The following is a 27,679-nucleotide window of genomic DNA, read 5'->3' on the forward strand; positions in this document are numbered from 1 at the left end:
ATTACATGTGCTTTCATCAGTTCACAACAAGGCACAATGCGCTTCCTAATGCAATTACTCGACCTCCATTAAATCAGAAACAGTGGAAACAAATGAATTACACATTTGTTACAAAAACCACAAGTCAGCTCCGTGTCTCTTCCCTTTATTTTTTTTATTTTTTTCTCTCCTCGTTCATAGGCGCGGGGAGAGAAAAAAGTGAAATCATTTCTCATTAAATTTCAGGCAGATGTAGCCCTAGGTGATGCGTAGAAAGTCTCCCATGTCTAATAGCCACCCACCATTGATATCAGAAGGAATTTACAGGGTTCAAGGCTGTCGAGAGGAGGTCATCCCGCTAAACTCCGAACCACATTCATCTGACAGAGCTGGTGTCCGACTACCACCCACCCATGAAACAACCAAACACGAGAGAAGATACTGATGTGTACAGTAGTTTTCTTGATTTTATCATGTCAGCCGGCATGGTAGTCCATAATTACTAAAAACTTAAACATGCTAAGCTGGCTGCCCGCGGGGCTCTCGCTGCGAGATTTGATGTGTGATCTCAGACTAAAGTGGATGGACCCAGAATTGATGCGCCTCCAAGCCCAATGACATGGACAGATTTCTGCGCCCCCGAGCTATACTACCCACAATGCAACGCCTGTCGACGGGAGAAGCCATGCAGAGGACATATGAATTACATGACTTCTCGGATGTCAGTGGGAATACAAATGCTTTTCACACAATTAATGATTACAGTCATGTGACATCAATTGTACATATGGAGAGGGATTTGAAATGGGCTGGACTCACCAGTGAAGCAGCGTGTTCAGTCGGGGCTGCCGCGGTGCCTCTCTGACTGTCTCGTCTCTTCGTGAATGAGGCTCCTTTGAAAAAAATTCCAGTGGATGTGTTAACAAACACTGTTAATGTGTTGGCCTTCATTTACATTATCAGCTAATTGACAGTTTAATTTAAGCCACATCACACTGAATTATTATGGAAGACATTATTCATCTCTTTGATTGGCTGTAATGAAACATTTAAAAAAAAAAAAAAAGAAAAGAAAAAGAAGTGCAGTTAAAGGAACAGTTCCCCCAAAAATTTTAAATGCATATTTTTACTCTTATGTGTAGTGCTATGTACAAGGCTGGGAGGGCTACTTTAAAAATGTAATCTGACAAAGTAACTAATTACCTCTTAAAAAAATGTAATCAGTAACGTAATTCAAATAGCACAATATTAAGTCATGTGTCTCGATTACTTTCTATGACTTTTGGATTACTTCAATACAAATTACATGAAAATTAAGAACATAACTATCAAGATTACCTTTTTTTAATCTCAGTGACAAGCATTTTATTCTGTCAGAATAGACACTTATGTGCATGGTAATCAGTCTTTATTTTAAAACTGTAATCCTGTTAATAACCTCCTTTGTCACTGAATGTATCAGTTATCTAATTACATTGTTTTTGAATACAGTTACCTTTTATTTGTATCCTGATTGCATGATCCCAGTACATGTACTCTGTTGCTACTCAAGGCTGCCTATTTATACTTTTAGATTATTTTGGTGCATGTTGCCCAGTTTTGGAGATAATGGCAGCAGAGATGTCTGTCCTTTCTCAGATATAATGGAACTAGATGGCACTCGGCTTGTGTTGAAGAATACATTTGAAAAAATCTACGCTGATGTCTCTCTTCTGAAATCATATTCCGGGCACTCAAGACAATCCACAGACTTTGTTGTGAGAAGTTTCACATCAGAACTATTGTCTTTCTACCGAACTGCATGAGCCAACCAAATCACTGCACTGATGGAAGTGTGTATCTACTGTATCAACAAGGATGTAAAATTGCCTACTAAGATTTTGGGCTGTAACTACAAAAAGCTACACATCCTTCCTACAGTATATATACAGTGCATGTGCCTTTACCTTAACATCCCCAGTGAAGAAGGCCATTAGTCTCTCCTTTCTCTTTGCCCACTCACTCCTCTTCAGTGGTCCCTTCTGAGCCGCTTGCTGAAAGATACGTGTAAATACACATGCACACTTTCTTTGGATGCAGCTTTATGAAACAGTGCAGTGCACCATAATGGCAGAATTAAGCACAAGGAGCAACTGTAATGCAATCTGCAGGCAATCGATACTGAGCCAGGCCCTAAAGACATGTAGCGTTTGATGAGCATTTCTGCCGGTTTTACATTCAGTCAGCACATTCACACTCCCCATTCAGACGCATTGACACTGCTAAGTGACAGCGTCTCGCCCTGTAGAGGCTTTGTGCAGCAGAATAGAGAAGGAAGAAAAACACTATTATTTTTAAAATAGATGTGAAATCTCTGGTGGATAATGTGCTTTCAATGGGAGGTGGGTGTGGAAACAGTAGGAGAGCGCATACATATTATGGCAGAATAAGATAACACCGATCCCAATACTGATACAGTACACAGCAGACGCCACTGATTATCCAGTAGGGGAGGATGAGTCAACTGTTGCTGTGGCTTCCAAGCGATATTGAGACATTGTTGAACCATTTTTTCCCAATTACGTTGACTTTCTATTCATATAATTTGATACTCCTACTCCCTTTTCAAGCAAGATTATAACTAAAAATACAGTGGATAGAAGTTCTGTGTTCTGTTTACATATGCGTTAATTTCTGGGTTTCTAGATCTGCCGACACAATGGAAAGCCCGTGTTCTTGTATATCCTCTCCCATTTCCTTTCTGACTGATGGAATACAAATGCTTGTTTTTTTGAAAGAAGCTTCAAATCTTGACGCTAGCTGACAATATCCCTACTCTCGAGTTGGAAAATAAAAAAGAAAAGTAGTCACGCTCTATTTTTTTCCTGAAAAGACTATAAGACGGGTATAGAACCGGGGAGATTCAGCTTCTGTCAAACACAAATATGCATAATAATGCAAACAACAAAGTTCGAAGCCAGAACAAAAACAGTTTCCGCAAATAAAGTAATTATGTGAGGATGTCACATGTAGCATAGATTATATCGTCGGCATCCATCCGCACGTTCTGAGCCGAGTGATCTAACCTTGAATGCATGTTCTACAAAAGAAAAGCTATTTCACATGAATGCATTCAGCTGAGATTCAAACCATCTGTGCTCCAAATCAAATGCAGAACTTTTTATAAAGGTAGCGCTGGGAAGAGGGGCTGGGGACAAAAAAAAAAAAAAAGTGGAGCAAATATGGAAAGAAAGAGAAAGAAAATTAGAAACACTCACAAACATAGACAAAACAACGGATGAACGCATGCGCGCACATGCATGCGCCCCTACGTCCATTAGCCCGAGCCACTGATACACAGCATAATGGACATGGCTGATGTGCTGGTGAATATGGGATGATGACACAGATATTCCTCTTTGTAGCACTGACCTGCTGCAGTGAAAGGCTGCCAAGCGTGATCATGTCAGGCCGCACACGCTCCCTCAGCTGCTGGGCGTAGTGGGGGATCACCTCCTTAGCTGTCCTCGCTGCAAGAAATAGTACAGAAGTGTCAGATATCTTATTATATTTGTCCAAAATGAAATGTTACCGCGGCATTATGCGTAATTCTCCGTGTGAGTCCTCAGAATTTTTTGAGAGTTCTACAGGAATGTTTACAAGTTCCTGGAACGATTCCTTGCTAGCTTCCACAATGGATTTCAGATCATGGCTGTGCAAAGAAGATGCATTTTATACCATCATACTCACAATGAGAAATGAAATATGAGAACAAACAAAAGCATAGCATTACTTTTTACAGCACTCTCTCTGCCCATTACCGTCCTCCCTGCTTCGAGTCCAGCCTCTCCTCCCAGCCCAGCACCAGCCCCAGCCTGGGTTTTGGCAATGGTACGGGCCTGGGAGGGCCTGGAGCCCGAGGCATCACCACCACCGTGGAGCAGCAGTCGCCGCTGAAGCACCGGATCACCCGCCTTCACCTCCAACACCTCCTCATCCCTGGAGGCTAGCAGCGTACCTGGAGAGTTACGCATCAGTGGACATGCTCAGGCGCACACACACACACACACAAATACACACACAAACCAGACACACACACACACACACGCTGATGGATGCGCATACTTACCACATCCTGAAACAGACACACAGAGATGAGTTTGTGTGTACAGACATTTATGCAGGTGGACAATGACGTGCTCTGAAAACAGCGGTTCATCAAAGTATCATATTTACACCCAGGCTAACAGGATTTATTATTCCTTGAATCACGATCCTGGCAAAGTCATAGTGAATCAGACTCTTAGTTAAAAACGGGGCATGTTAGCTTTCTTTGCTATTTTTCCTTTTTTTTTTTTTTTTGCAAATATGCAAAAATATCTCATAACATTTATCCCAAATCAGGCAAAAACTAGACAAACTGCACGACAGGAATTAGATAATGAAATCAACCATGGCAGGTTTAACTTAAGAGCAGGTGTAGATGGGGTACATAAGGTTGAACCCAACTGTTTCTTTGCAGTGAAGCAAAGGAAGATGTAGGACGGGTTTTAACACGACTGTGACTTTAAGCCAATTTGCCAAAACAAATACAGGAGTTCGGATGCTTTTACTCACCAACCTCCACAACAAATTGACAGAAAAGTTTTCTGTGAACTAGTTTCTCTTTGGCAACCCAGAATTCAATACCGAAAAAAGCCGGGAAGAATCGTCTCCAGCAGCTAACCTGCTCGCTGTGTGCCTTTTCAGTCTCGCCGCGCCGCCTCATTGGTAGAAAGCGTGAGGTATTCTTTGAGCATCTGTGTATTCAACGTGTGCAGTCCAATACGTGTAACAGCCAAAGCCGTTATCACTGCCTAATGCTTTGCACATAGAAGCTGATATCAATGCCTCACGCCTTACAGAGAACTAGAATGAATAGAAAGCCAGTTCTCTTCTTTCATCTCCAAGCCAAAGCAATAGAATTTATCGAGATAAAAAGGAGGTACTGAAGATCTCAGACAGACAGAAGGGATTTCTCGAGGAATGTTTTTTTTTTTTTTTTGTAAAAAAAAAGTCTACAGCACTGGCCACTGTCCATTTCATTAATACTTTGTCTCTTTCTTGTGAAATATGTATGGTGCTTTGTAGCAGGCTGTGAAAGCCGAGACAAAAGCCTGAGAAGCAGTCACAAGATGTCAGGATCAGTACTGACATACACTGAGCTGGTTCTGCCGCTGCAAAGAAGACTCGCGGCCTACACCGGTGGGAGGCATCCATACAACAGCATAAGGTGATTGTCTCGAAGTCTATTGTAGCTCGGTGAAGTGCTTACTGGCAGTCGCCGCAGTTGGACTCCAACAGTACAGAAGTAAGAGCTCTCTCTCCCTCTCTCTCCCTCTCTCTCTTTCCTTCCCTGTCTCAGCCTATTGCATGGAGCGACTGTTAATCCAAGATCCTCTTTACTTTTTCTGTGGGATTTCATGAACATTCCGAGACAATGGACGGGGCTGCTAATCTCGGTGGTACAGCTAAATCCGAGACAATGGCAAATAATACGAGCCGGCTAAATTCTACCGTGTTGAAGCGGGCCTAAACCCATCACTTGTGCGCTGGAATTACAAGGGAGATGTGCGTCATGTCAACAGGATCTGGTGCGACTGTCTTCACCCAGAACAATGCTAAGCTTAAACCACCTCAATGTTGCCCGGTTGGCTACGTATTTGAATGAAACTGAGCTAATGAGAAAAGGCACGCCTACTGCGAGACAATGGCTGTGCTTGGAAAGCACTGACTAGTAGTTTGGGTCCGTTTTCTCGCCTCATTCTTTGTTCTGTGTCAGTGCTGCTTTCAATGTTGGTGGAGAATGTGGAGTCGTGTTTATGTCTGGGTTCTTTATGAGCCGTTCCTGAAGATACTGCACCTAAAGATGGTAGTGCTCCATTGCATCATTCACCATTTGAAACACTGGGGCCACTGTTTCAAATTGTAATCTAACGTTATGTTTTTATAAATATATCTCTCGGAAAATTAAAAGACACAATCGGTTCTGAAGTGTGAAATTCAACAGACAAGAACCGAGCAACCTCAACCCAGTTACACCTGCCACCAGAAAAAGTGTCCATTCAAATCAGATACATTTTTTTAGCACATTAACACACATGATATGTGCAGCAAAACATAATCAGGATATTTCAGCTGAATCCTGATCACAAGGGATTCAACTAGCATTATACTGTATGTCCCAAAACAGACTTTCTAATGAGTCTAAATTGAAGTAATTTAATTTGAATGTCAAGTAATTTACTTATTTACTTACTTAAAAAGTTTAAACTGTTATTTTTCATTATTGATTACGCTGCTGATTATTTCTACAATGAATCCATTCAGCGTTTTGTCTATAAAATGTCAAAACAATGTGAAAAATGCTGATCAGAATTTCCCAAAGTGATAAGCAGTCATAAACCCAAAAACTGCATTTGCTATTATAAATAACAGAATCCTCACATTCAGTGAGGTTCATTCAGCATTTGGAACCATCAAAATTTGACATTTTTGCTTGAAAAATGATTCAAAGGTGCACTATGACGTTTCGAGGATTAGATTTTAATCCGTTAATTAAAAAAAGATCTTCATTGACAGATCTATTATGTCTAAACAAACACTCTATGTTTTCATGACTGAACAAACTGAATAAACAAACAGACTTCAAAGAACAACAAAATTTCATACTGTATTACATTGTTTGCATTTGACAGACCCTGCCACCTTTCTTGCTTCAAACAGTGTTCTGGGCTTGTTTATTCAATTATGGAAAAAGGAGAGAGTGTTTGAGTTACATCTCCAAAAATAAAAAGTGCCCCTTTAAATGATCAATTATCAAAAGAAAATAAATTCTAAAAATTACGTATGACGACAGGATTAATCGGCTCATCATTGCAACTCTAATTTTGACTTTGGCCGAACAACTGCTTTCAAATTACTGTCGTACTGGCACACAGTAACATTGGGATGCATACCAGGTATATCTGTGAAGGCATCGTCCTCATCCAGCAACGCAGCCATTCTCTGGTACAGCCTGTTTTCATCAGCATTCAATATTGCTACAAGTCAAAACAATTATAAAATGAGTACGCCCTCAAAGGTGCTGGAAAATTACATGCATTTGTGTGCCTCAAAATTACTTTCTACTTATCAGACGAGTCAATCTAAACCACATCTTAACATGCAAACCGGAGATATTAGCCGCGGCTGGAGAGGGGTGAAAATCAAGTGTCTGCAGAGGGGTAATGAAATTGGAGCATTAACATGCCTGTTAGCCGGCCTGTCATCATCTGATGAGATTTGGTTTGGCGAAACCTTTGATATTACACGGCAGTGATATCCAAAAGATACAGGTGAAATGGCTTCTCCATTAATAGCCATGTTTCATTATAACATGCATATTACTTGGCTCCCAAGAGCTCGCTTTTAATAGGCCTACTTTAGGAGGGGGCTGCAAACTATTGATATGGCTCTGCGTGTGTCATCCAGCAGGGGAAAGGAAAAAGCCACGGCGAAATGGAAACTGACCAATGATTGGTGACCTTCGTCAATGACAGTGAGTGAAGAAGCCAATCTGGTGATGCCATCACTTGGTGTATTTACATAGACCGTCCTGCCGTCACAAATGGCGGCCTGCTACCAGTGATCTCTCTCACCTCACTTTAATGAACCGGGGAGAACTATTATGACAGAGAATGGCATACTTAATTCCAGCTCATCTTCAGTGCTGACCCCAGCCGCTCTGCGATGCCTTGGGTCTGTCTGCTCCGCCGACGAGGGGTCAAAGTAATTTTGGGCACGTTGATTTCCTGTGGAAAGCGTGAGAGGCAAGAGAATGAGAGAAGGGGTGTGCGGGGGGTAGTTGGTGGGGAAGAGAAGAGGGGAGTTGTACAGGTTCAGGTTAGTGGTTATTAGAAGCACATGAAGCGAAATGTTAATTTTGAAACCCACACTGTCGAAGGGCAGGGGCAGCGGCTGCCACCAGATAAGGCAGAGGCAAGATGAGACAGAGAGTACAGAGGCAGAGAGGGAGAGAAGTGGGAAGGAGACGGCTGGGTTTGTCAGCGCACCTCTCCACGGCCCGCGGTGCTCTGGGGCCTAATTAGCATGCCGCAAAAGGTCACGGCAGGCAATCTCTTAAATACGACTGCCATATGTTTGCCGTGTTCAAAAGGAACTAATGAGAAAGTCTACAAGCTCAAAAGTACCTGGAATTTCAAAGACAATACCTTCTAAATACTCTGAGGTCAGCGGCCCAGAGGACCGGGCAAGTTTGGAGGAGCAGATCCAAAGGAAAATAACTTGAGCCCATGTCTCATTGACTTCTTATTAGCAATCACTGACCTATGGGTATCAAGTCTGCTCCACAGAGTTTATGGGAATCCGATGGCTCCGGGGTCTTTCTATTAAGGGTACACCCCACCAAGCAGCTTTCTTAACCCCAAATCATTCTCATTACAGGCCCTGAATATTTCACTCCAATCTAAATTGCTTTACTTGTATTTCTCAGGTTGTGGGGCGAAAAAAAAAAATGCACGGCGCATTAAATCATGTTACATATTCCACACAGGATCGCCTTTATAGACGTCTGAGAGTATCGGCACTCGGACGCATAAAAATGTGAGTAAGTGTGTTTGCGTAGGAGCACCACTGGCTCACCCTAAAAAAAAAAAAAAAAAAAGAGAAGCTCACTGGGATTCTTCGGCGCTCATGTGAAATATGTGTCCTCACTGGAAGTTAAAGAGTCAGACTGAAATACTTATTAAACGAGGAGCAGCCGTATGACTCCTCAACGGAGCCATAAATTGACTGTGAAATTCACATGTTAAATCCCTCTACGTCGTTAACAGAGAGTTTGAACAATTTCTCTGCAAATAGCTCTGAGGTTATGAAACCCTTTTTTCAAACACAAATTTGCATAATGGGGGTAGCTTCGTGGATCGCCTTTTTGAATCATATCTGTGATTTACCTAAATAGTCTGGCTGTCCTCCAGTTCATCTCTCTAATGAAAATTTTCGATTCTCTGTTCTTGCCTGCACAATATCAATAGCTAGCACTATTCACCAGCCAGAGCAAAGTGTTACCAGAGAGCGGGAGATAACGGGAGATTGTTTTGGTAAAGGCAGAATACAAGTGTCACAAGCACAGAGCACAATCTGCTTTTGTGATCTTTCAATAAAGGCACACGAGTCACTGAACCATTCTGCATATTCGTACCCCTGCACGCTGCTTATTCTGTGCTGTGGATTTGTGGCTGTAAGCGCAATTACCACAAAGAAGCAAAGTTTTAAACCCCATAAAACACGTGGCATGTGACACACGTAATGCCCTTCAAGACTTTTTTTCCTTTTCCATACTTTTTCAAGACGTTTCCCCCCCGCGTTCTAAAAATCAAGACTCCACCATATAGGTTAACTTCATTTTGCATGCTTTAAGGGTTTGGCACGTGGCCTAATTTACGTTTCCAATTAACAGAACAAAAAAGGAGAGGGAGATAAAAAAAAAAAAAAAAACTGCAACTTAACTCATCGCTGATCATCAGGACACCAATATATGTTCAAGGAGTTGTCTACGTTGGTACAAAGAGAGATGGTGGATAGAAGAACTTTCTGAGAGCTGGGGGTAGTTTCGTCAAAGTCACATAATTTAAATAATACACTGAATTTTTTTTTACTAATGTGTTGATGGGATGGATATAATGATGGATGCAGGTTCAATGTTTGTCCATTATTTCGTATTTTTGAACACTTGGGGCAGCGTGTCATCTTCACCATGAGCATTGAACCCACCTGCATTCACGCGATCACGACTGGGTTACACTGGGTTGTCTTTGTACACCACTGTGTAACGTGAAGAAGACCTCCGAGGTCAAAACCAGTCAGTGTTTTATTGTTCTGCAAACAGCCATGTTTTGAATGAAGTCTTTTTAACCTTATTCGAGCATTTTCGTTCCTGCTGCAAGCATGAGTGCCAGAATTTCTTTTTTTCTTTTTTCTCATGTGCTGATCCACCTGCGTTTTATTTGGGTTTGATAAACAGTATACAGCATAAAGACAGTACTTTTTTTCACAAGACATCATTATTGATGACTGTATATTCTTAATAAGAATGCAGCAGTGAAAGTTTGCTAAACATCTCTGGGTTTTTTTTTAATAATCTACTCTCAACAAGCAATACAATCTAAGACAACACAGTAATGTGTTTGTACAACATTTTATGAACTTTTATTATTCATTTTTTTGGGCTTAGTCATTTTGTAGTGGTTGGTAACAATTCACTACAATAGTGTACACTGAAAGTACCATTGTGCGAAAAGTTGATTTTTCATACGAATAGCAGCTTCAAGCAAAGTATAGCAACTTTTTTTTTTGCCATATTCTGGCTTTTCTGTGCATGTCTTTCATGCAGAAATTGCAAGTACCCATCAACATATGGAAACATATGGATAGACATGTATGTTTTGTTATAAATCCTTTAGCGTCACTTTTCTAAAATTGAAAGAAAGATTAAAGTTCTAACAGTCAGAAAGTTTTTCACTCACTGACAGTCAATGTAAAGGAGTGAGCAACGAATGGTAAAGTCAACTCAAGATCTTACAATATACTTTATATACAGTAACTCTGTGAAATATGTCCCTTTAAACAGAGGAAACCTCATTAGACGTGATTAAAAGAGACGGACATTCACTGTCAGCTGAATCTGCACTTTGACCACCACCAACACCATAATAAAAGTGAAAATAGAAACAAAAAAATGGATTTCTAGAGCAAGTTTAGAATTTATCAATATCTTCCTCCAATAAAATGGTTTCATTTACTGCTAGTTTACATCCAGCGTTAGTCTCTCATATTATGCAAGTTCATGTCCTCTCTCAACATGACAGAAAATGCCTTTTGTCCTTATGCTGTCCATTCCCACACACCACAGTGGAGCTTAATCCTACCTCCTGTGCATAAAAAAACCATCATGACAATAATTGATAATAATTACTGGCCATGCACAGCAAAAGCAAAATAAACCACATTAAATCAAGAATCTAACATGTGACTCATCCCTGAGAAAACTGGCACGCTCGCAACCTTGAACGCATCCTAATTTACCATCCCATTCCTCAAGAGTTCTCCCTGACATACTGAATTATAAGGGGGCATATTCGTATGCCTGATTGGCCTTAAGCCGTGTTTCGGGGGCGTTGTGAGTACACCACACAGACAGCGGATCGGCTTGGTAGCGTAGTAGCGTATGTAAATGCACTCTCCTATGACTCCAGCCCACCACAAGGCATGTAGCCGAGAGTGGGAGTCAAGGCTGATTGTGTCGAGGGTACTTCTAGATAGAGATAGAACACCCACTACTGTAGCGTTCTCCAGCAGAGGAAGAAGTTATACGAGGGTTGCTTGTTAGGACACGCTCGCTTTGGAATGCAGGGACCGAGGGCCCCCCGAATAGGAGAGAGAGGGAGAGAAAGAAAGAGGGAGTGAGAGAAAGGTTAGATCAGGAACACATCCACTGTCAACAAATTTGAGGCTAATGAAGAATGAAGCTTCACCTCTTTCTTTGGCAGGGGCTTGCAGCTCCATTTTTTTTTGGTGAGCTGCAAGGGTGCTATCTGGCCTGTCACCTCGAATTTCTCTCCCCAGCCAAACCGGAGGAACGGAGAGCTCGGCGCTTCCTCCTCCATCGAACGCTGGGTTTTCTATTCCTACCAGAGCGCCTCTCTCCTCTCTCCCTGACAGAATAAGTAAAAACATAAATAAAAATACAAACACTGACATGAATGGGCATTGCAACCATTAGGTCAGAGCCACTCGTGTAAAAAGAAAAAAAAAAAAGAAGAAGAAAAAGAAAAGCATGTTTAATAACAACAATTCGTTTTTTTTTATTGGTGATTTGTCTGGACCGAAATGTTCAAGCGCATCCTCCTCGAATGACACTAAAACACAATTAGGTTAAAATTAAATCAGAATCTTGCAAAGGAGGAGGGGAAAAAAAGAGAAGAAGAAGAAATGATTAAAATAATTACAAATTGCGCCCTGACAAGCAAGAGCAAAATTTAGCCCAAAGCCATTTGTCTGTAATTAGTTAATTAATCCTTACACAAATTATGAGCAATAACTCATCAAGCAGGACTCACCCATCAGAAATTCAGCCGACTTGGATTTCTTCTGCTTAGGTTGCTGCAGAGCCTTCTGCTGTAACTTCTGGAGGGAAATTGTTAAATGAATAAATTAGCTGCAGAATGAAGATCATCATTTATGATCCGCAACTAACGCAGTATTTTAAATATGGGACGACACTAAAATGTCATTTAATTTACATCGCCGCTAAAGGGGTCAAGCACTAATTGAACAACAGGAGTGGAAAAGAATTTAATCATAAATAGATAAGAAAAGTTGACATGAATGTGTAATGAAGGTCACATTAAAATACTTCCTCCTTGTTTTAGAGAAAATGAATGGGCAACAACACTCTCCCCTGGAAAATTATGCATTTCTACACGGGCTGCAGGAGAAGCACACAGACCCGGTGTGCAAATGAGTATGGAGATCCAGGCACACTTCTCGTTACTTCCATTCACGTGAACTCAACCTGAAAAATCTCAAAAGGAGAGAGAGAGTAAAAATAGTCTTTAAATAACACAGTGCCAGGTCCCTTATGTTATGGAGGTTTAGCAGTGTGGTCATTTTAATGCAGGACTCATATGTAAAGAAATGATACACACAACTGTGATTATCTATCTATCTATCTATCTATCTATCTATCTATCTATCTATCTATCTATCTATCTATCTATCTGTCTATCTGTCTATCTATCTATCTATCTATCTATCTGTTTGTCTGTCTATGGATCTATAGTGTTGTAGGTGGTCTGCATGGCATGGCATGGAATGGAAAGAAAAGAGCAGGAATGTACGAAAGCAAGCATGGTCTCCTTTGAAATCGAGAGGACGTGGAACAAACTCCGCAGTCCCACATTTCTCTCATTTCTGCGGACAGGCAGAACAATAAGAGAGCCGAGGTAAACGGCAGAAGTAGTTGTTTTCGTTATGGATATGTTTACATAAGAATGCGCCATATAAAAAGGGCTCCGTCGCTCAAAGCGCATGGAGCTTTTTAAGCATCATTTTATGCAGATTTCAATGATGAACTGTGCTCATGCCCATGAACAGCATGTATTTGTATACAATATTTAATTTCAAAGGCAAAATCAAGGGGCAGAATGAGTGGGGGGGCTTATTTCAACTCTAAATGACAGAGCAATTAAAATAGAGAAGGACTACTTCCAGACCAATCTGGTAAGAGGAGTTTTTGTAAATCTGTTTTTACATTCAACAAGCCCTACAGCAAGACATTCATTTATACCACTGAGATTAATGCTTATCTAATTGTAACTTATTTAAAAACCATTTTCTTTTCGACTGGGTACCAATCAGTTTTTCTGAGTCTCGCATGCTGCCGAGCATGAGGCAGGCGAAAATTTGGCATCAGCTGTGATTGTCTCCTTGTGTTTTATTATTGTGTCTTCTTCTTTTTCGGGTTTTTACACACCTTTCTGCCAGACAGATAGCGTTTGGGCGCACGTGCAAATTGAGCAGGCAACCCTTGAAACGATTACGGGGAAATTAATCAGGTAATTTTGCTAATAAAAAAATTGCACCCCATCACCATTTGCAAGTTGGATTACAGCGGGGCCAGTTTAACATTATTGTGTTGTAAACTAAAGCAGCCGTTTAAATAAGCTGCACGACATTTGCATTCATTATATGGTATTAAAATTTTGATTGTTATTGGAAGCTCACAGCCAATTCTGGGAACCTTAATGAATAAATTGGAAATAATATAACTGTACAGTAAGTTCACTTTTTTTTTTTTTTCACTTGATGTTGTGACACTGCCGTTCGGTTATTTAACAACATATTCTGTGAAAGTTATCGTTGGAATTGATGTGTTTTCTTGCTGAAGTAATTAATCGTCATATTAGAATAATGATGGAGGATAAAGCGCTTTATTCTGCAAATTATTGTTTTTGCCCTCAGGGCTAAAGGCACTTTGGAGAGATGAGCAAAAATCAAAGGAGAAAATCACATTATGTTTTATCTCCCGTCTAAAACGCATTTTGTTTATCACCCTAATTACTGTGCAGAATAATCTAGAATATCATCGTAACATTTCAAGATTACTCAAGATTATCTTCTTCTCTAAAAGTTTTTTATGGCCATTTTTATTCTTTTCCTCGTGTGATTTTCATACCAGTGCTCCTCTGGGCACCCGTTGAGTTTCTAGCAGTGCCAGTGTTTCTCACTGTGCAAAGTAAATAAGCTCCATGTCCTGCAAATGTCAATAAGTCATCCGATTACTAGGAACGTATTCTTGCCTTAAGTTCAGTTACAGTGAAGAAAGAAAAAAAAAAAAAAGCCTTAGTAAACACACAAGGGAAAGTACACAGAAGGAGTACAGTACATACACCCCAGGCCTACAGCTTTGGGTCATTGTCACTAAAAATCTAATCCACACAGCGCCATGTGAGCCGCTCTGTCTAGAGAGCTAAGAAAAATGCCTGGTTCTCATCTCGCTCCCTAGACCCCACTGACATTGACAGCATGCTCCTTGTAATACAAGGACTGTTGTTTAATGTGCCATAACCGGATGGAACATGCAGATGTTGCATTTCTGAAACGATAAACAACTATTCAATCCCAAGGAGGAAAAAAAGAAAAAAAAAAATCTACCATCATAGAGGTTCGTGAAACAAAGTGGGTTCTTAGATGAAGCAATGGCTGTTCAATAAGAGCAGTGACAGCAGCTGTGTGAAACTGGCCTCGTAATCTGCCTCGTCACACTGCACACAGATATGTTCAAATTTGTGGTGCTGCATCAAAATCGTGTGCCAAGAGCTGTGGGTGTGTTACAACATACATGTACAGCGGCGCAAAGAAATAGCCCCCTGAGTTCATTCTCCTGTCATCTGAAGGCATCCATACATGCCCCCCCTGAAACCGTCACATCACTTCCTCATTTCGCTGTGTGGCACACAAAACGCTTACTTTGCAGTCTACACAAGAAAAAAAAATCATTTATAACTGGTGACAAAAAAAAACCATCCGTGACTTTTTTTCTCTCTCTCTTTCTCTTTCTTTCTTTCTTTCTTTTTTTTTTTTTTTTTAAAATGTGATTGTTGTCAAAAGGAATTGAGCACAACAATGCCTTGTTCAGTTCTTGTTGCATTCAAAGGCATAGCTAGAAGGGCTTGGGGAAGACCGCTCGCTGCTAGGGGCTGGTGGGCACAGACCAGCTAGAAAGTGAATTTTGCATACTGTACGGATCATCGCCCAGTTCAGCCCAGTCACATTGAATCTGCCATCAACCAATTGTGCTTCATGAAACCGTCAACCCTCATTTACGTCTGCCTGTTTTCTTCCCCACGCAGCTGTAAACAAGGCCCCAGCTTTGAGCTGTCTTCCTCTGTCCCTGCATGTGCGCGCTGCTTGCCAGGGGAGCGTAGACAGCACAACCTCGGCTTCACGGAGCTACTTAAAGCTACCATTTCCAGACAAGCACCCTGTGCGCTTGGCATTGGGAGTCAAGGACAAGAGTGTTTTCTGGAAATGACAAGAGATTGCACATGTTTGTGCTTAAAAATCCATAATATTAGGTTTGTTCCCAAGCCATTCTGCCAGTGCAGTCCACTGAGTGAGTAGAATCATCTTGTCTTGATATAAATGTGTGTGAATTTACGTCATAATGGGTTCTAACAAAACTCAAAAAGGCATATCAAAGATTAGAATGCCTTACTAAATCAGTAAAGACACCAAGTTTAATTAGTTTTCATGTTTATAGAGTCTCTTTTTATCTCACACCAGAATAAAAATGGCCAAATCAACCAAATATCATAAATACAATGATACACCATCTGTATCTAAATTGCCAGAGATAAGGTTAGCATTCTGTTTCAAAGCCACTTCGACCCTTAATTTAAAGAGCAGCCTCATATGTGCGCGGTAATTGTGACCCACCAAACACTTTCTTATTAAACAACAACCGCGTCAGTTGGTGTAGACAGAAAACATAATTAGTATTCAAGCTTAATTAATCTACGCAGGCCCCCTTTAAGTGAATTAGTCAATTATTTATGCATGTGTGCTCCTTTGATGCTAACAGATTATGTATGTTACTGGAAAAAAACCTTGAAAAATGACTTTGAAAACTTTGCAGCAAAAAAATGTCATTGCACGCCGCTGTGCTGGCTTAGAAATGTCAGCGAGGAGCATGAATAGCGACTGATTGTGAGGAAAAATAAACCTTCCTGTAATAAACTGCCTAACTTTTACAGATTGTCATTACTGCCAAATCACCATGCCAGATCTTCCAGCGCCAGTCAAGGAAAACATTGCGATTCATTGTCCGAAATCCAGAGCAAAAGGCAAAATAAATCACCCAAATATGTACTTTTTGTGCGCCCTAATCCGTGGAATGGAAATCTAACACAGGTCGGATCAAGGTCTTTCCTAGGATCATGGGAACTGCTTGGGATTTTCAAGAGCCTTTTTGTTATAACCCTTGAGAACCAGGCACTGGCCTCTGCACCCCTCAATCCCCCATTGAAAACCCAGAGGCAGCGCAGAGGAATGCTAAATGTCAATGGTCAGGCTGCACTAGCACCTTCAGAGAGAGAGAGAAAGATGGAGGTACGAGGCTTGACCTCCTTGTGCTCGGCTATGCCGAGGCCAGAAGTGAAACTGTACTCACACTGCTGCTAAAGGTATCCATCTCTGCAAACTGCAAAAGATCATCACTGGCTGACCCCGATCTCTGAACAATGGTGAGGCCTGCAAAGCAGAATGTGTGAAAATGCGGTGAGAAACGTGTCAAAACAAATAATATGGACCTAAAGTCGGGGCGCTCGCAGGAATCTGAAGCACACGTGAGATGAATAGGTTGACTCAAAACTTTAAACTTATAATTTGAAGTTTGTTGACGCTATTAGAGCTCTTTTAATAGCTTACTCTGCAGCCGAAACCCTTCATTCCACGCAGTGTAACACCATCCCCCTCCTGCTTGTGTGTTTAAAACTGTTATCTCTGCAATGCATCTCAGAGAATAAAGCACTATAAACACCATTCATTATCACAGATAACAAATTATTTTGCCCTGATTATTCAAATAGTTTATTCATTTACATCTGATACAATATCATTTGGTATTTTTATCGTCCTCTCCTATGGTAATTCACATGGCTTGCACAAGTTTCTGCTGAAATAGCAAAACAAACCCCAGGCAAAATGTGAAAGATTATCCCATACCATGCGAGCTAGGATGAAATGCTATACTTTTTCACACTGAACACTGCTCCACTGGGTGTGATTGAAAAACATGTAAAGCTATTGAATCTGTGGTTTGTATATGTGAGAGGAAAATGAGTGTTGTAACAAGTGGGCCAGTGTTTTTGTAATTGTTTCAAATTACACTCTGCGTAATAACTCAGTGAAAGCAGAGCCAGTGTGCGGTCCGTGCACATTAACTAGGCAAAGACCACAGGATATCCATGCACCTTATCACGGCCGGCAGAAAAAAAAAAAAAGAAAAAAGAAAAGGAAAGCCCGATTGTGTAAACAACTGTGGTGGCTCAAACTCATATTTCAAGCTGTGTCTATTTGTGTCGAATGGTGCTTATCAGCAGCTACACAAAAGAAGGATCACACTTTTAGATAAAGAGGTACTTTGCAGCATTTCCTTTACATGTGTCTTTTAATGAATTAAAGACATTCCTGTTTTTAATTTGCCCAACTGGTTTTCTGGGTTCCTAATAGAGCTGCATGTGTGTGTGTGTGTGTGTGTGTGTGTGTGTGTGTGTGTGAATGTTTTATACAGGCTGTAAAATTGTGATGCTGTGAGAAGAATAAGTGCATTAGTTGTTAAAACGGCTCGCCCCCCTGCCAAATACTGGCTCCCTAACCGTTGAGACTGCCAACACCATTGTTAACCACATAAATGACTGACTCACTTTTCTGCTTGAGGTTCAGGCTTCCTGTCAAAAGTCATATGTGAATATTTTCACTGCACATGCAACAAAGCCCTCGAATCCTTCAGAGTAAAATTCACTGGACTTGCTGGACTCGAGCTGGTATCAGTCCACTGAACTGCTCACTGAACAAATGCACCCATGAAAACAGCAGCCAGCGCGCAGCTGAATTATCTACACAGGGTTTTTCCTCGCAAATATATTTGTTTTTGACCCGCAAACCACAGCGCCGTTTCCTGGTTTAATCACAGCAACATGTCAGGCATGAGCAGCTCTGGTCAGAGTTGAACAGCAGAGAGGCAAAAACTGCCGTCGATTGGCTGCTGTTTCGAATTTTCGGAGCCGAAATATCTCAACTTTTAGAGACGCCTCGCCGTGACTTTTTCCAGACCTTCTCTGTGTTCTAAGGTTTTCAGAAATTATACGATTTTGTCGAACACCTCCTTTAATAAAAGCCCTCTTGGCCTTCTGTCAGACCCCAAAGATCCCCTGACCTTTGCAGTTAAACCTTGCACAGTTTGCACAAATTAAACAATGAGTGTAATGAATAAGGAAGTTGTTATTTATCAACCCTGAAGTCTTAAAATCATGAGTGCAAAACAAAAAAATACAAAAGAACTGACCTACAGCTGAAACCACATATTATTTATACAGAAAGCAAGAATCTGCGTTGTTCCTCTGAAATGACACGGTGCTATATTTGACCTTTTTCCTCCTGCCCCGAGAATGACCATCTCCTCTGTCATCTAGTCAGCTAAGCTCAATCAACCCTTAATGCAGAATGACAGTGGGGTCTGTGTTGTGCTAGACGAGCCACTTCCCCTTTTTCTATGGCACAGTGCGACCTGAAATCTTCCCTTGACATTCTTTTTTTCCTCTCCCCCAAACATGGAGAAGGGACGTAATTCAATAGTCACAGAGGGACAGGGCACCATGCACCAAAGAATATTTTATTTGCTCGCGGACGGAGGCCTTTTCTTAGTCTCTGACAACAGCCAGTCTCCCTCAAGACATGGAGTTGACACGACTGACAATAAGGGTAGAAAAGGGCAGGCTGGTTTCTTCCTCACTCGGCAATGGAGATGTTTTGCATGCATATTTACTCTAAATGTACTCTTTGCACTTTAAAGTGCACTTACAGAGCCATATATCAGCAGTGGAGTGGACACCGGTGGAGTATGTTTGAGTGAATTCATGCAAGTCTGCTGCAATTTATTTGTGGGAATTACATGAGTTTAGTCCAAAGTGCTCTTTGCTCTCTGCACCAAAGTATGTCATTTGATCTTACTGGACTATAAAGCAGATCTGATGCAAAACAACCGGCACATTATATAAGTAACTGTATACATGCATATTGTTTTTTTATTTAAAATGAAGAGGTATGTTACCTTGCGAGGCCCCGGAAAGCTTCCTCTCCACGGTCAGCTACACCCCGGTCGTCAAGGTGACGATGACGCGGCCCCCCCAACGGCGCACGCACGCGCGGTCTCAGGTAACCTCCTCGCGTTCACTTTCACTCACTGAGGCAATAAGAGGAAGTCTGAATCAAATGATACACCTCTCAAATGTGCAAAATGCATTAGGTCTAAGGTTTCGGCCTGTTAAGTTAAAGCACGTGTTGTTGATCAAGTTGAACAATAGTATTTGAATGATAAAAGTAGCAGGTTTAATACACAGATTAATACATGCCATTAAGAAAACTGTAACTGCCGAGTGGTGCCAAGATAAAGTTTCATCTGCATGACAGCCTCATCTACCAGATGGCCTCACTGTTTGTGTTTTAAACGATGCTTCATTATTAATGGGCAGCGTGGCGCTCCCTCAAAAGAGATGTTCGCTTATTGTTTCCACCAGAGCCGGAGATATCACAGGCTGCTGCTTTATCACCTCTCTGTGCTGATTACAATGAACTCCCCCAAACTGGAGGTAAAGCACTCACGCTGCTTTGTAAACATCCATTATGCATATGACGACAATACACACAAAGGTTTCCCCCCCATGTAATATTTAGAGGGAACTGCAGACAAACGTATTCCTCAGCCAAAGACAACCCGGCTGAGCTTTGCAGCTGCTGTGAAGAATAGGTATGAAAACGCCTGGCTCACGTTTGGCGTGAGGCATATTACACTAATGTCCCGCCTCAGAACAGATCATGAACTCCAGCTAATGCATCCCTTAGTCCAAAACAGTCACGCCGTGCTTTATTTATGACTGCAAAGCCATCGGGCCATCGGTGGCCTTTTCAACCGAGGAAGAGAGATTGCTCACATGTATTAGCAACATATAGCTCTGGTTTGTTTTGTAAAGATGGAGCCGATGTCTCCTTTCATATAAACTCGATGATTGGTACCGTGAACCATCTTCCAGCCTCTCCTCGATTATCCCGACACGCTGAAAACAATCAGAAGCTAACAAGGCAAAATAATACATCATTAGTGCGCATTTTGATCAATACAGTGTACAGCGGGGATCGTCATAGCACATATATTACAAACCGCCGGGACTGCTCATTAAGCTGGTTAAATGTGATCTAAATAAGATGCCCACCGATTTGGACCTCCTATTACCTGGCTAAGCTGTCGTTGATCGTTTATGCGATTAAATATAGACCTAAATCTCCATTTTATCCAATTAATTCTCTGTGCAGGCATGATGTGGCTAATGATGTTATCTTTCCTAATTAACCTGTATAGGGATTCAACTCCAGGACAGGGGATTGTACATCCTTCATCCAAGTGTTCATTATTATCATTACAATCATTATCATAAAGGGGCTAACTTATGATGTTGGCCATTCCATCACCATTAATCTAGATTGAGTTCTTTTTTTTTTTTTTTCCCTTTCTTTCTTTTTGGGGAGGGGGATCCTTTGGGGTCATTTTTAATTATCACTAAGGATGGGAATTCTCGCAAAGCCGAATAAGTTCAGTTGTGGTCACAGCAATCACTGGAATCCCATGAGGCCACATCACACGGATGTGATTTGACTACTGATATGACTGAGGGGACATTTTCATGTTTTTCCCGTGTTTAGGGCCCTCGCAGTTTCCTGTCAGCTTTCCCACTGAGTGTTGGCTTCAACCTATTAACACAGCAGACTCTGAGCAGATCAATGGCCCTCATTGGGCCATGTGTCATTAGTTAATCGGATATTGATGAGGGTATTGACACGCACCTAATTAATCTCGGGCCCAGTGCCGGCTTTCATATGTTTCCTTAATTATGCACTTCATCTTAGTCCTTATACAATCAGCAGGCCGCCGCTTCCTGTTTGACAGTGAGTAAAAGTAAGCTGTCAAGCCTCAATCTCACTAGTATTCTAAGTTATTTTTTGTTGTTGTTGTTTCTTTGCTCTTTTTTAAAGTGTTACATACTGCAGCAGTGCAGAAAAAAAAACATGATTAATTACTGTGGCGGTGTTATTTTGGTAATTAACAAAATGCAAACAATCGGAAACGGAACAGCGCAGTGCACAAAAAGACATAACACAAAGAACAAACGACCAGCACACGAGAGAAGAACACACTAAACAACAACACGTGCACAGGTGCAATGTTTGACACTATCAGAACAAAAGAAAATGAACATTATAAAGGAACAGTGACAACATTATTGAAAGCATGGGCCTTTTGTTTTAAAATGAGAGATGTAAAACATTAGAAATAAGCTAAATCATGACACAGAGCGGATATTTAAAGGTAACTTATTCTAATCAAATGGAAGTCTGAAACACAAAAGCTTGCATAAACCAACAGATGTAGATGATGTAATTAGAAAGCCCTTATTACAAGGGCAAGAATTCTTTCATTTTCTGGCACCAATACAAATAAATAAACATTTTAAATAAATAATTAAATATAAAGTGTTTTGCATTTAATTCAAATAATATCTCTGTACTAAGCCCTCGTAAGGTTTAAAATGCATGTGTGGAAGTGCTTACTAAGTATGCGTGCGTGTACCCTTGTGTCTATGTGTGTGTGTGTGTGTGTGTGTGTGTGTGTGTGTGTGCGCGTACGTGAGCTCATTTCTGTGTGCTTTGTGTGCACCTGTGCATGTGTGTGTGCGCGTGCTGACGCATACAGGCTGATCAATAGAGCTGCGCATTAGCGCGCTGGTATACAGATGAGAGAGCACCTGAAGGTGACCCTGACTACTGGCATCACCACAGGGCTCCAATAAGCTGCTCCTCAACCGCTGCTCTGCAAACCCACAAATCTCCAACTTTTAGCCTGCTGCTGTTGGTTTGATTATTGTTTATAGATACAGCCGAGAATTAAAGTATGGCCCGCAGGCAGCATAATTATTTACAGCTGAAAACTCATATCATTACCAGCATGCTCCTAATTGCCAGAAGTAATATCAATGTTAGTTGATTAAGTGTATTTTTTTCATCTTCACTCTCCGTAATGTGCAGAGATTGTTTTCCCTCAGCATATGGGGTGACGGTTTATCTCAATACAGCTGTTCATCTGGCTTGACTTCTATTTTTTTTTCTCTTTCTTCCCTTCACTGTTCATTCCAAAATACAATACTGCAGTATCTTCAGAGGGTAGCAATCGATTGCTCCACTTTTTGTAGTTTGCTCGCAAGGTCAAAGAAAACACAGGAGATTCATCCTTCATTGCTCAAAAATAATTTATCTCTGTAAAGATTTTCCCTAAATAGACATGCATGTGACTTACGGGGGCAACAGCAGACTTTCTGACTCAAGGTGATATCAGAGCAGAAGAAAGGAAAAAAAAGGGGGCCGGTGGGTTGTAAAGCTACCTTTAAGTCACCATCAAATGATTAATTAAAACAAATGTTTATTTGGCCTGCACCTTCCTCCCTCCGCTATGAGCATGTCAAAATATTTCATCCTGTATTTAAGGCGGCAAGAAAGATGAAGCTATTAATAACGCTGCTTGTGAAGGGGGAGAATACATAAACCTTGAAGGCTACTTTATTATTCACATGTAGATTACTCAAACATGAATGTGGCGCCGCAGCGTTAGAAACACGAGCGTGAAAAAAAAATCTCAAGACTTCTTTCCGTGAGTGTTTGTTCAGTTTTTTTCAAGGGGCAAAGGTCAAATAGTTCTTGGTCAGAAGACCCAAGTGTAAAACTGGTTTTTGTCCGAACCTGCGCAACAACTTTCCAACTCACACTTTTTAGGATTGCGTGACGTGTTTTGCTATCATCATCATTAAAAAACCATAAACTGACATCAAGTGTGCTGCTACTGTTTACACAAGCATCAAACTGAAATTGGACCCACCATACATGTATTTTGGGCCGGCGCAGAAACGTCAGTGCAGTTCTGTCAGAGGACGACTGTTATTTCTGGATTCTGGTTTCCAATCAGGAGTCGGCGTGTCGCTTAGTTAAGACTTTTCTGGTTCTTTCTTTCTAAAGTTATTTCCATCGTACTTTGCTTTGCTTTCTCCTCGACCACAGAGTTCATGCAGCCTCTCTAAGAGTGGGAGTGAGTGACATTCTTTTTTTTTTTTTTTTTTTTTTTTAAAAGAAGGCTCGTATGCAAAGCCTGAACTTCGCTTCAGTCAAACTTGGGAGCAGATGCTGCGGAAGTGAGCTCGCCTTGCATGATACAGCATAAGTAATACATAGAGGAGAACGCCGATTTTCCCCGTCGATTCCTTTGAATGCATCATAACTTGCGATGAACATAATGACGTGGGCCCCAAAAGATTGTGTCTATAAGGCAGTTACCAATCACAGGAATCCATCTCACGCTTCTACAGTTAAAATTGTGCAGAGGAGTGGAATAATTGTTAAAAGGGCAACGCAAATAGTGATTAAAAGCGGGCCTAGGGTCATCATTAGGGCATGATCTCAGAGAAATTGAGAGTGTGTTGGGGTGGGGGGGGGGGGGTGAGGGGGGGGGGTGTTTGAGAAACATCTTGCTGACCAACAAGGGGCATCTTGCATGCAACTGACTCCTCTATGACAGGGATTTATTATGCGCCTTGTGACAGGCACTGAGACTGCCCTTTGATGAGCACGCTGGCTGCGAGTTCGCGCATGAAACGCTTGAGGAAATTAGACAATTGTCGGAATGAAACTTTGTGCTATAAATACATTTTCTTTCTTTTCTCTGTCATTCATCGGGAGACGCAGTGATGTCACCATCGCACAGCGGAAGGTCTTGTGATCTCTTTTAAAGATCAAGAGGCCACGGGCGGTGGTGTGTCAGTGGTGCCGAGGGTCGGTATGTATAGTATGTGCGACAAAATACAGTCTAAGACGAGCGGCGACGGCGGAGGGATGAGCTTGAGTCTATCTACTGCAGGGAACCTCAATTTGATGCCTCACATGATACAATACTGGGTGATATTAATGGGTAGACTGGGGATTCTGGTAATGGTTTTTTTTATCTTGTTTGGACGTCTAGAACACGAAAAGCTGATAATCACCCCGCGATTCATTACATTATGCGAAGTCTCGCCTTGAAAATTTGCAGCTTGCAGTTACGTTAAATAAGGAAGTTTACAATTAAAGGTGTTTTGCCAGCCAGCGTAATCCAGGTAGTCTGCAGCTCTGTTCATCATCTTTGACTTGACAATGAACTCTATGTTTCGTGCCTGTCATTTGCTGAAAAGCAGGGTGATTATACGCGCCTCCTAACTACTTTAAAGTTTGAATTCCTTAGGGGCGGTGTAATGACTTGTATTTGGAGTGGTGTGTTATGGCGACCAGTTTTAAGTAACGAATTTACACTCTGAGCAAACAGATGCAAAGAAGAGGTGTGGCAAATTCAAAAAGTTCTTGCACTTTGGAATGAAAATGGTGCATTTTATTGAACAATCTGATATTTTTAATTTGTTGATTTCTTTTTATAATTGTGAGAGTCCAATGCTCATTCACAGGCCATAAAAGTACTCATGCTGTCATTCTCATGATATTTTCTACATTAAAAACTATATGGACTTTTACTTCTCCAACAAGGCAGGTGTATCATGGATGACACAGTCCAAGGCAGCTCATTTTCTAATGTTCTACGTTAAAATGTAGCTTTCGGTATATGTCGGTACATCTTGCCCTCACATTTCCTGTCACTCTCTCTCACTCCCACTGCAGAACATCTGACAGTGCCAAAGGCAAAAAATGTGCCTTGACATTTATTTATATAATTCATTGAGGAGTTTCTATATAACCTGATTCTTTTTTCATTTCCTTTTTCTGTTTTTTTTTTTTTTTACTTTTTGGTTAAACTGTTAATAATCTATTATGAGTTTGTCAAATAATGCTGTAGACTTTCATTTTTTTTTCCAAGGAAATGCCACACTTACTTTCAAAAATCTTTAAAACTTCTAAATCTAAAAAAAAGAAGTGCTACAGGGAAGCTTTATAAGCCTGTTTACAGCCCAGAAATGCTAATTTACGGATGACTCAAGAGGATGTTGCTAAGCTTGTTTGAATTAACAGACCAGGAAATAGTCTGTCCAGGTTGGACTCCTGCTGTAACAGCAGCTGATTGCCTTAAAATTAGATCAACCCTGATCTCCCAGGTCACTGGCTAACCCACACGTCTGTCTAAATATCTACAAGATTGTTTGAAATGTAAATGTCTTCAATGACCAACTCCACTCGGCTTGTCTTCATTGGACATGCAACGGTGACCCTCGGGGCGTGCTCATTGGACTATTCATAGACCGTGTGTCCTCTGCCTCCTGCCTTTTAAGTTTTTAAAGGGTATAATGTTCACTCTGTGAGTTTAACCCAGATCTCTTTTGAACTTTTAATGATCTATTTCCTACAGTTAATGATTCAACACTCAGTTTACTACTGTGTGTGCACTGACATATTAACACACAGGCAAAGCAAGGACACATAACTGGAGAAGTTAACTGAGGTAACGCTGTAATTGTTTGCCTCCTTCTTCACCTTGCTGCATAGTTGATATTTCAGCTTTTACATTTGTGCAATGTCGTTTCATTTTCAAATGAACATTTATGTCGGCAAAAGACCCAAAAAGCACCACTGTGTGCGTCAGTGTGAACATTGGCAACTAATGCTCTAACTGGCCAGATGCTAACTCCCACAAAATTCACTGGGTGCGTTTGTGAGCAGCTGCTCAAGAGTGTCAAAGCGCGCTCTCGTGCAAACCGGACAGACGGACAATTTGAAGCGCTGATGGAACGTACCGTTGGGTTGACAGCAGCCTCGGTGGAGCAGAGCGCACCCTCAGAGGAGACAGAGAGCAGTCAGCGTTCCATGCATTGTTAAAATGTCAGTCCTGGGTAAATGTAAATTGTGTGTGTAATGTTTGCTAACTGCTAGCTAGTAGCTTAAAACTCACCGTTACATAGAATGTCTCTACATCTCTTACATTGTCATTGTCCATTTTGTATTATGGTACATATTGACAGTGAAGTTTTCCTTTCAGCCATTTTCTAACAGTATCAATTGGCTGGCTTTCATGTAAGTGTCATTGTATAATCTCCTTGCACAGGCTGAGCCCATATGTTGAACAGCAGGTTTATTGTAGCTTTTTGTAGGCCTGCAGTCTTTACGGCTTAATAAACATGAGCGCAGAGTAAACTATTATTGCCTTTAGCATTAGCAGCTAGGCTAAGGTTATATATGTGTTTTAGCCAAAACAGTGGAAACAAAACACTTTCATGACCAAGGCTCGATGAGTTCAAGCTAGTTATGGGGTTTGTAGGGTAAATATCTACCTGATGTCACTTAAAAAAACTGTTGTTCATGTCGATGTCGTTGTTCAGCATGCCCTACCTTTAAACAGCTGTTGCAGTCCAAACACTTTATAATGCAGAAGGCAGTATAAACGTTTCTTTTCACATTATGAGAAACTTGGTACTAGCTTGCCAGCTACCCGAAGGCTACACTCAGTAAAGTGATTTTGCCATGTAACCTGCTGCAGTATGTTTGGCTAGTAATAGTGATTTTAGTCCCTGTGTTAGCCAGCAGTTGTCCCTTTAATATTCTTGTTTTATTGTATTTTTTTACCTAGACAAAAAATCAAGGCTCTGTGAACTCTTCTTGGTATGTTGGAGGCCATCGACCAGCGTGGTTGTTGAGAAGATCATGTAATTTTCTCCACTCTCATGGGTAATTTGAATGTTTACAAAATAATCTGTAATTCAGAAGGGAAGGTCCTCATAACATTAACTTGCTTTTTTCATATGCTAGCTAAGTAGCCTAGCTAAATCACTTAAGTAAAACAAAAAAAGAGAGTCTGAATGTGATCATGTTTTGTGATGGACTGCAACACAATGTTTAAAATATTAAACTAAGTTTGTCTGTTTGACATTCTTGTATATTGTTTAGTAGTGTTTGTTTTTTATGCTTTTTCATTGCATACATAAAACGCTCAGGCACAAAATCAGTTCTAGCTGGATTTTTAAGAATGCGCTTCTTAAACCCATATAATCCACGGACTGTGTTGGTATACAGTCTGTTTGCTGTGAGATGAACAGCATTAACTGTGTAAAGGTTGTCAAACCAGAGATGAAAAGTACATAAAAGGCTGAAGTCAATGTCAACACAGTTGATTCATGATGTTAGCATAGCTCAGGCCTGCTAATTCTTTAATTGCTTGCGTTTCATGCCACATTCGTGCTCAACAATCCTGACCAGACACCTGTTTGTGTAAGGAACTGACACACTGTTAGTTTGTTAGGTTATAGAAAACGGATTTGTTAACATACGTGTA

The 27,679-nt window shown here is 41.0% G+C and overlaps 1 protein-coding gene and 1 long non-coding RNA gene across 2 annotated transcripts in view; one reads left to right on the forward strand and one right to left on the reverse strand.

Annotated features, from left to right (window-relative positions):
- ofcc1 (orofacial cleft 1 candidate 1) overlaps nt 1-27,218 on the reverse strand; it is a 96,386-nt gene extending 69,168 nt beyond the window's left edge. The window contains exons 1-11 of the mRNA XM_037080177.1: nt 26,148-27,218; nt 19,391-19,522; nt 16,730-16,809; nt 12,117-12,183; nt 11,532-11,711; nt 7,686-7,790; nt 6,957-7,040; nt 3,752-3,976; nt 3,391-3,488; nt 1,926-2,012; nt 799-872 (exon numbers count right to left, since the gene is read on the reverse strand). Coding sequence (XP_036936072.1) covers nt 799-872; nt 1,926-2,012; nt 3,391-3,488; nt 3,752-3,976; nt 6,957-7,040; nt 7,686-7,790; nt 11,532-11,711; nt 12,117-12,183; nt 16,730-16,750 — 941 coding nt within the window. The 5' untranslated portion in view covers nt 16,751-16,809; nt 19,391-19,522; nt 26,148-27,218. The remainder of the gene's footprint in view (nt 1-798; nt 873-1,925; nt 2,013-3,390; nt 3,489-3,751; nt 3,977-6,956; nt 7,041-7,685; nt 7,791-11,531; nt 11,712-12,116; nt 12,184-16,729; nt 16,810-19,390; nt 19,523-26,147) is intronic.
- LOC119009140 lies at nt 5,198-14,628 on the forward strand. The gene is made up of 4 exons (XR_005071643.1): nt 5,198-5,308; nt 12,839-13,001; nt 13,547-13,613; nt 14,564-14,628. It is a non-coding gene; the product is annotated as an uncharacterized LOC119009140 (long non-coding RNA).
- Nucleotides 27,219-27,679: the final 461 nt, after the last annotated feature.

The sequence above is a fragment of the Acanthopagrus latus genome, chromosome 19 (genome assembly GCF_904848185.1).
Source record: "Acanthopagrus latus isolate v.2019 chromosome 19, fAcaLat1.1, whole genome shotgun sequence".
Classification (NCBI taxonomy): domain Eukaryota; kingdom Metazoa; phylum Chordata; class Actinopteri; order Spariformes; family Sparidae; genus Acanthopagrus; species Acanthopagrus latus.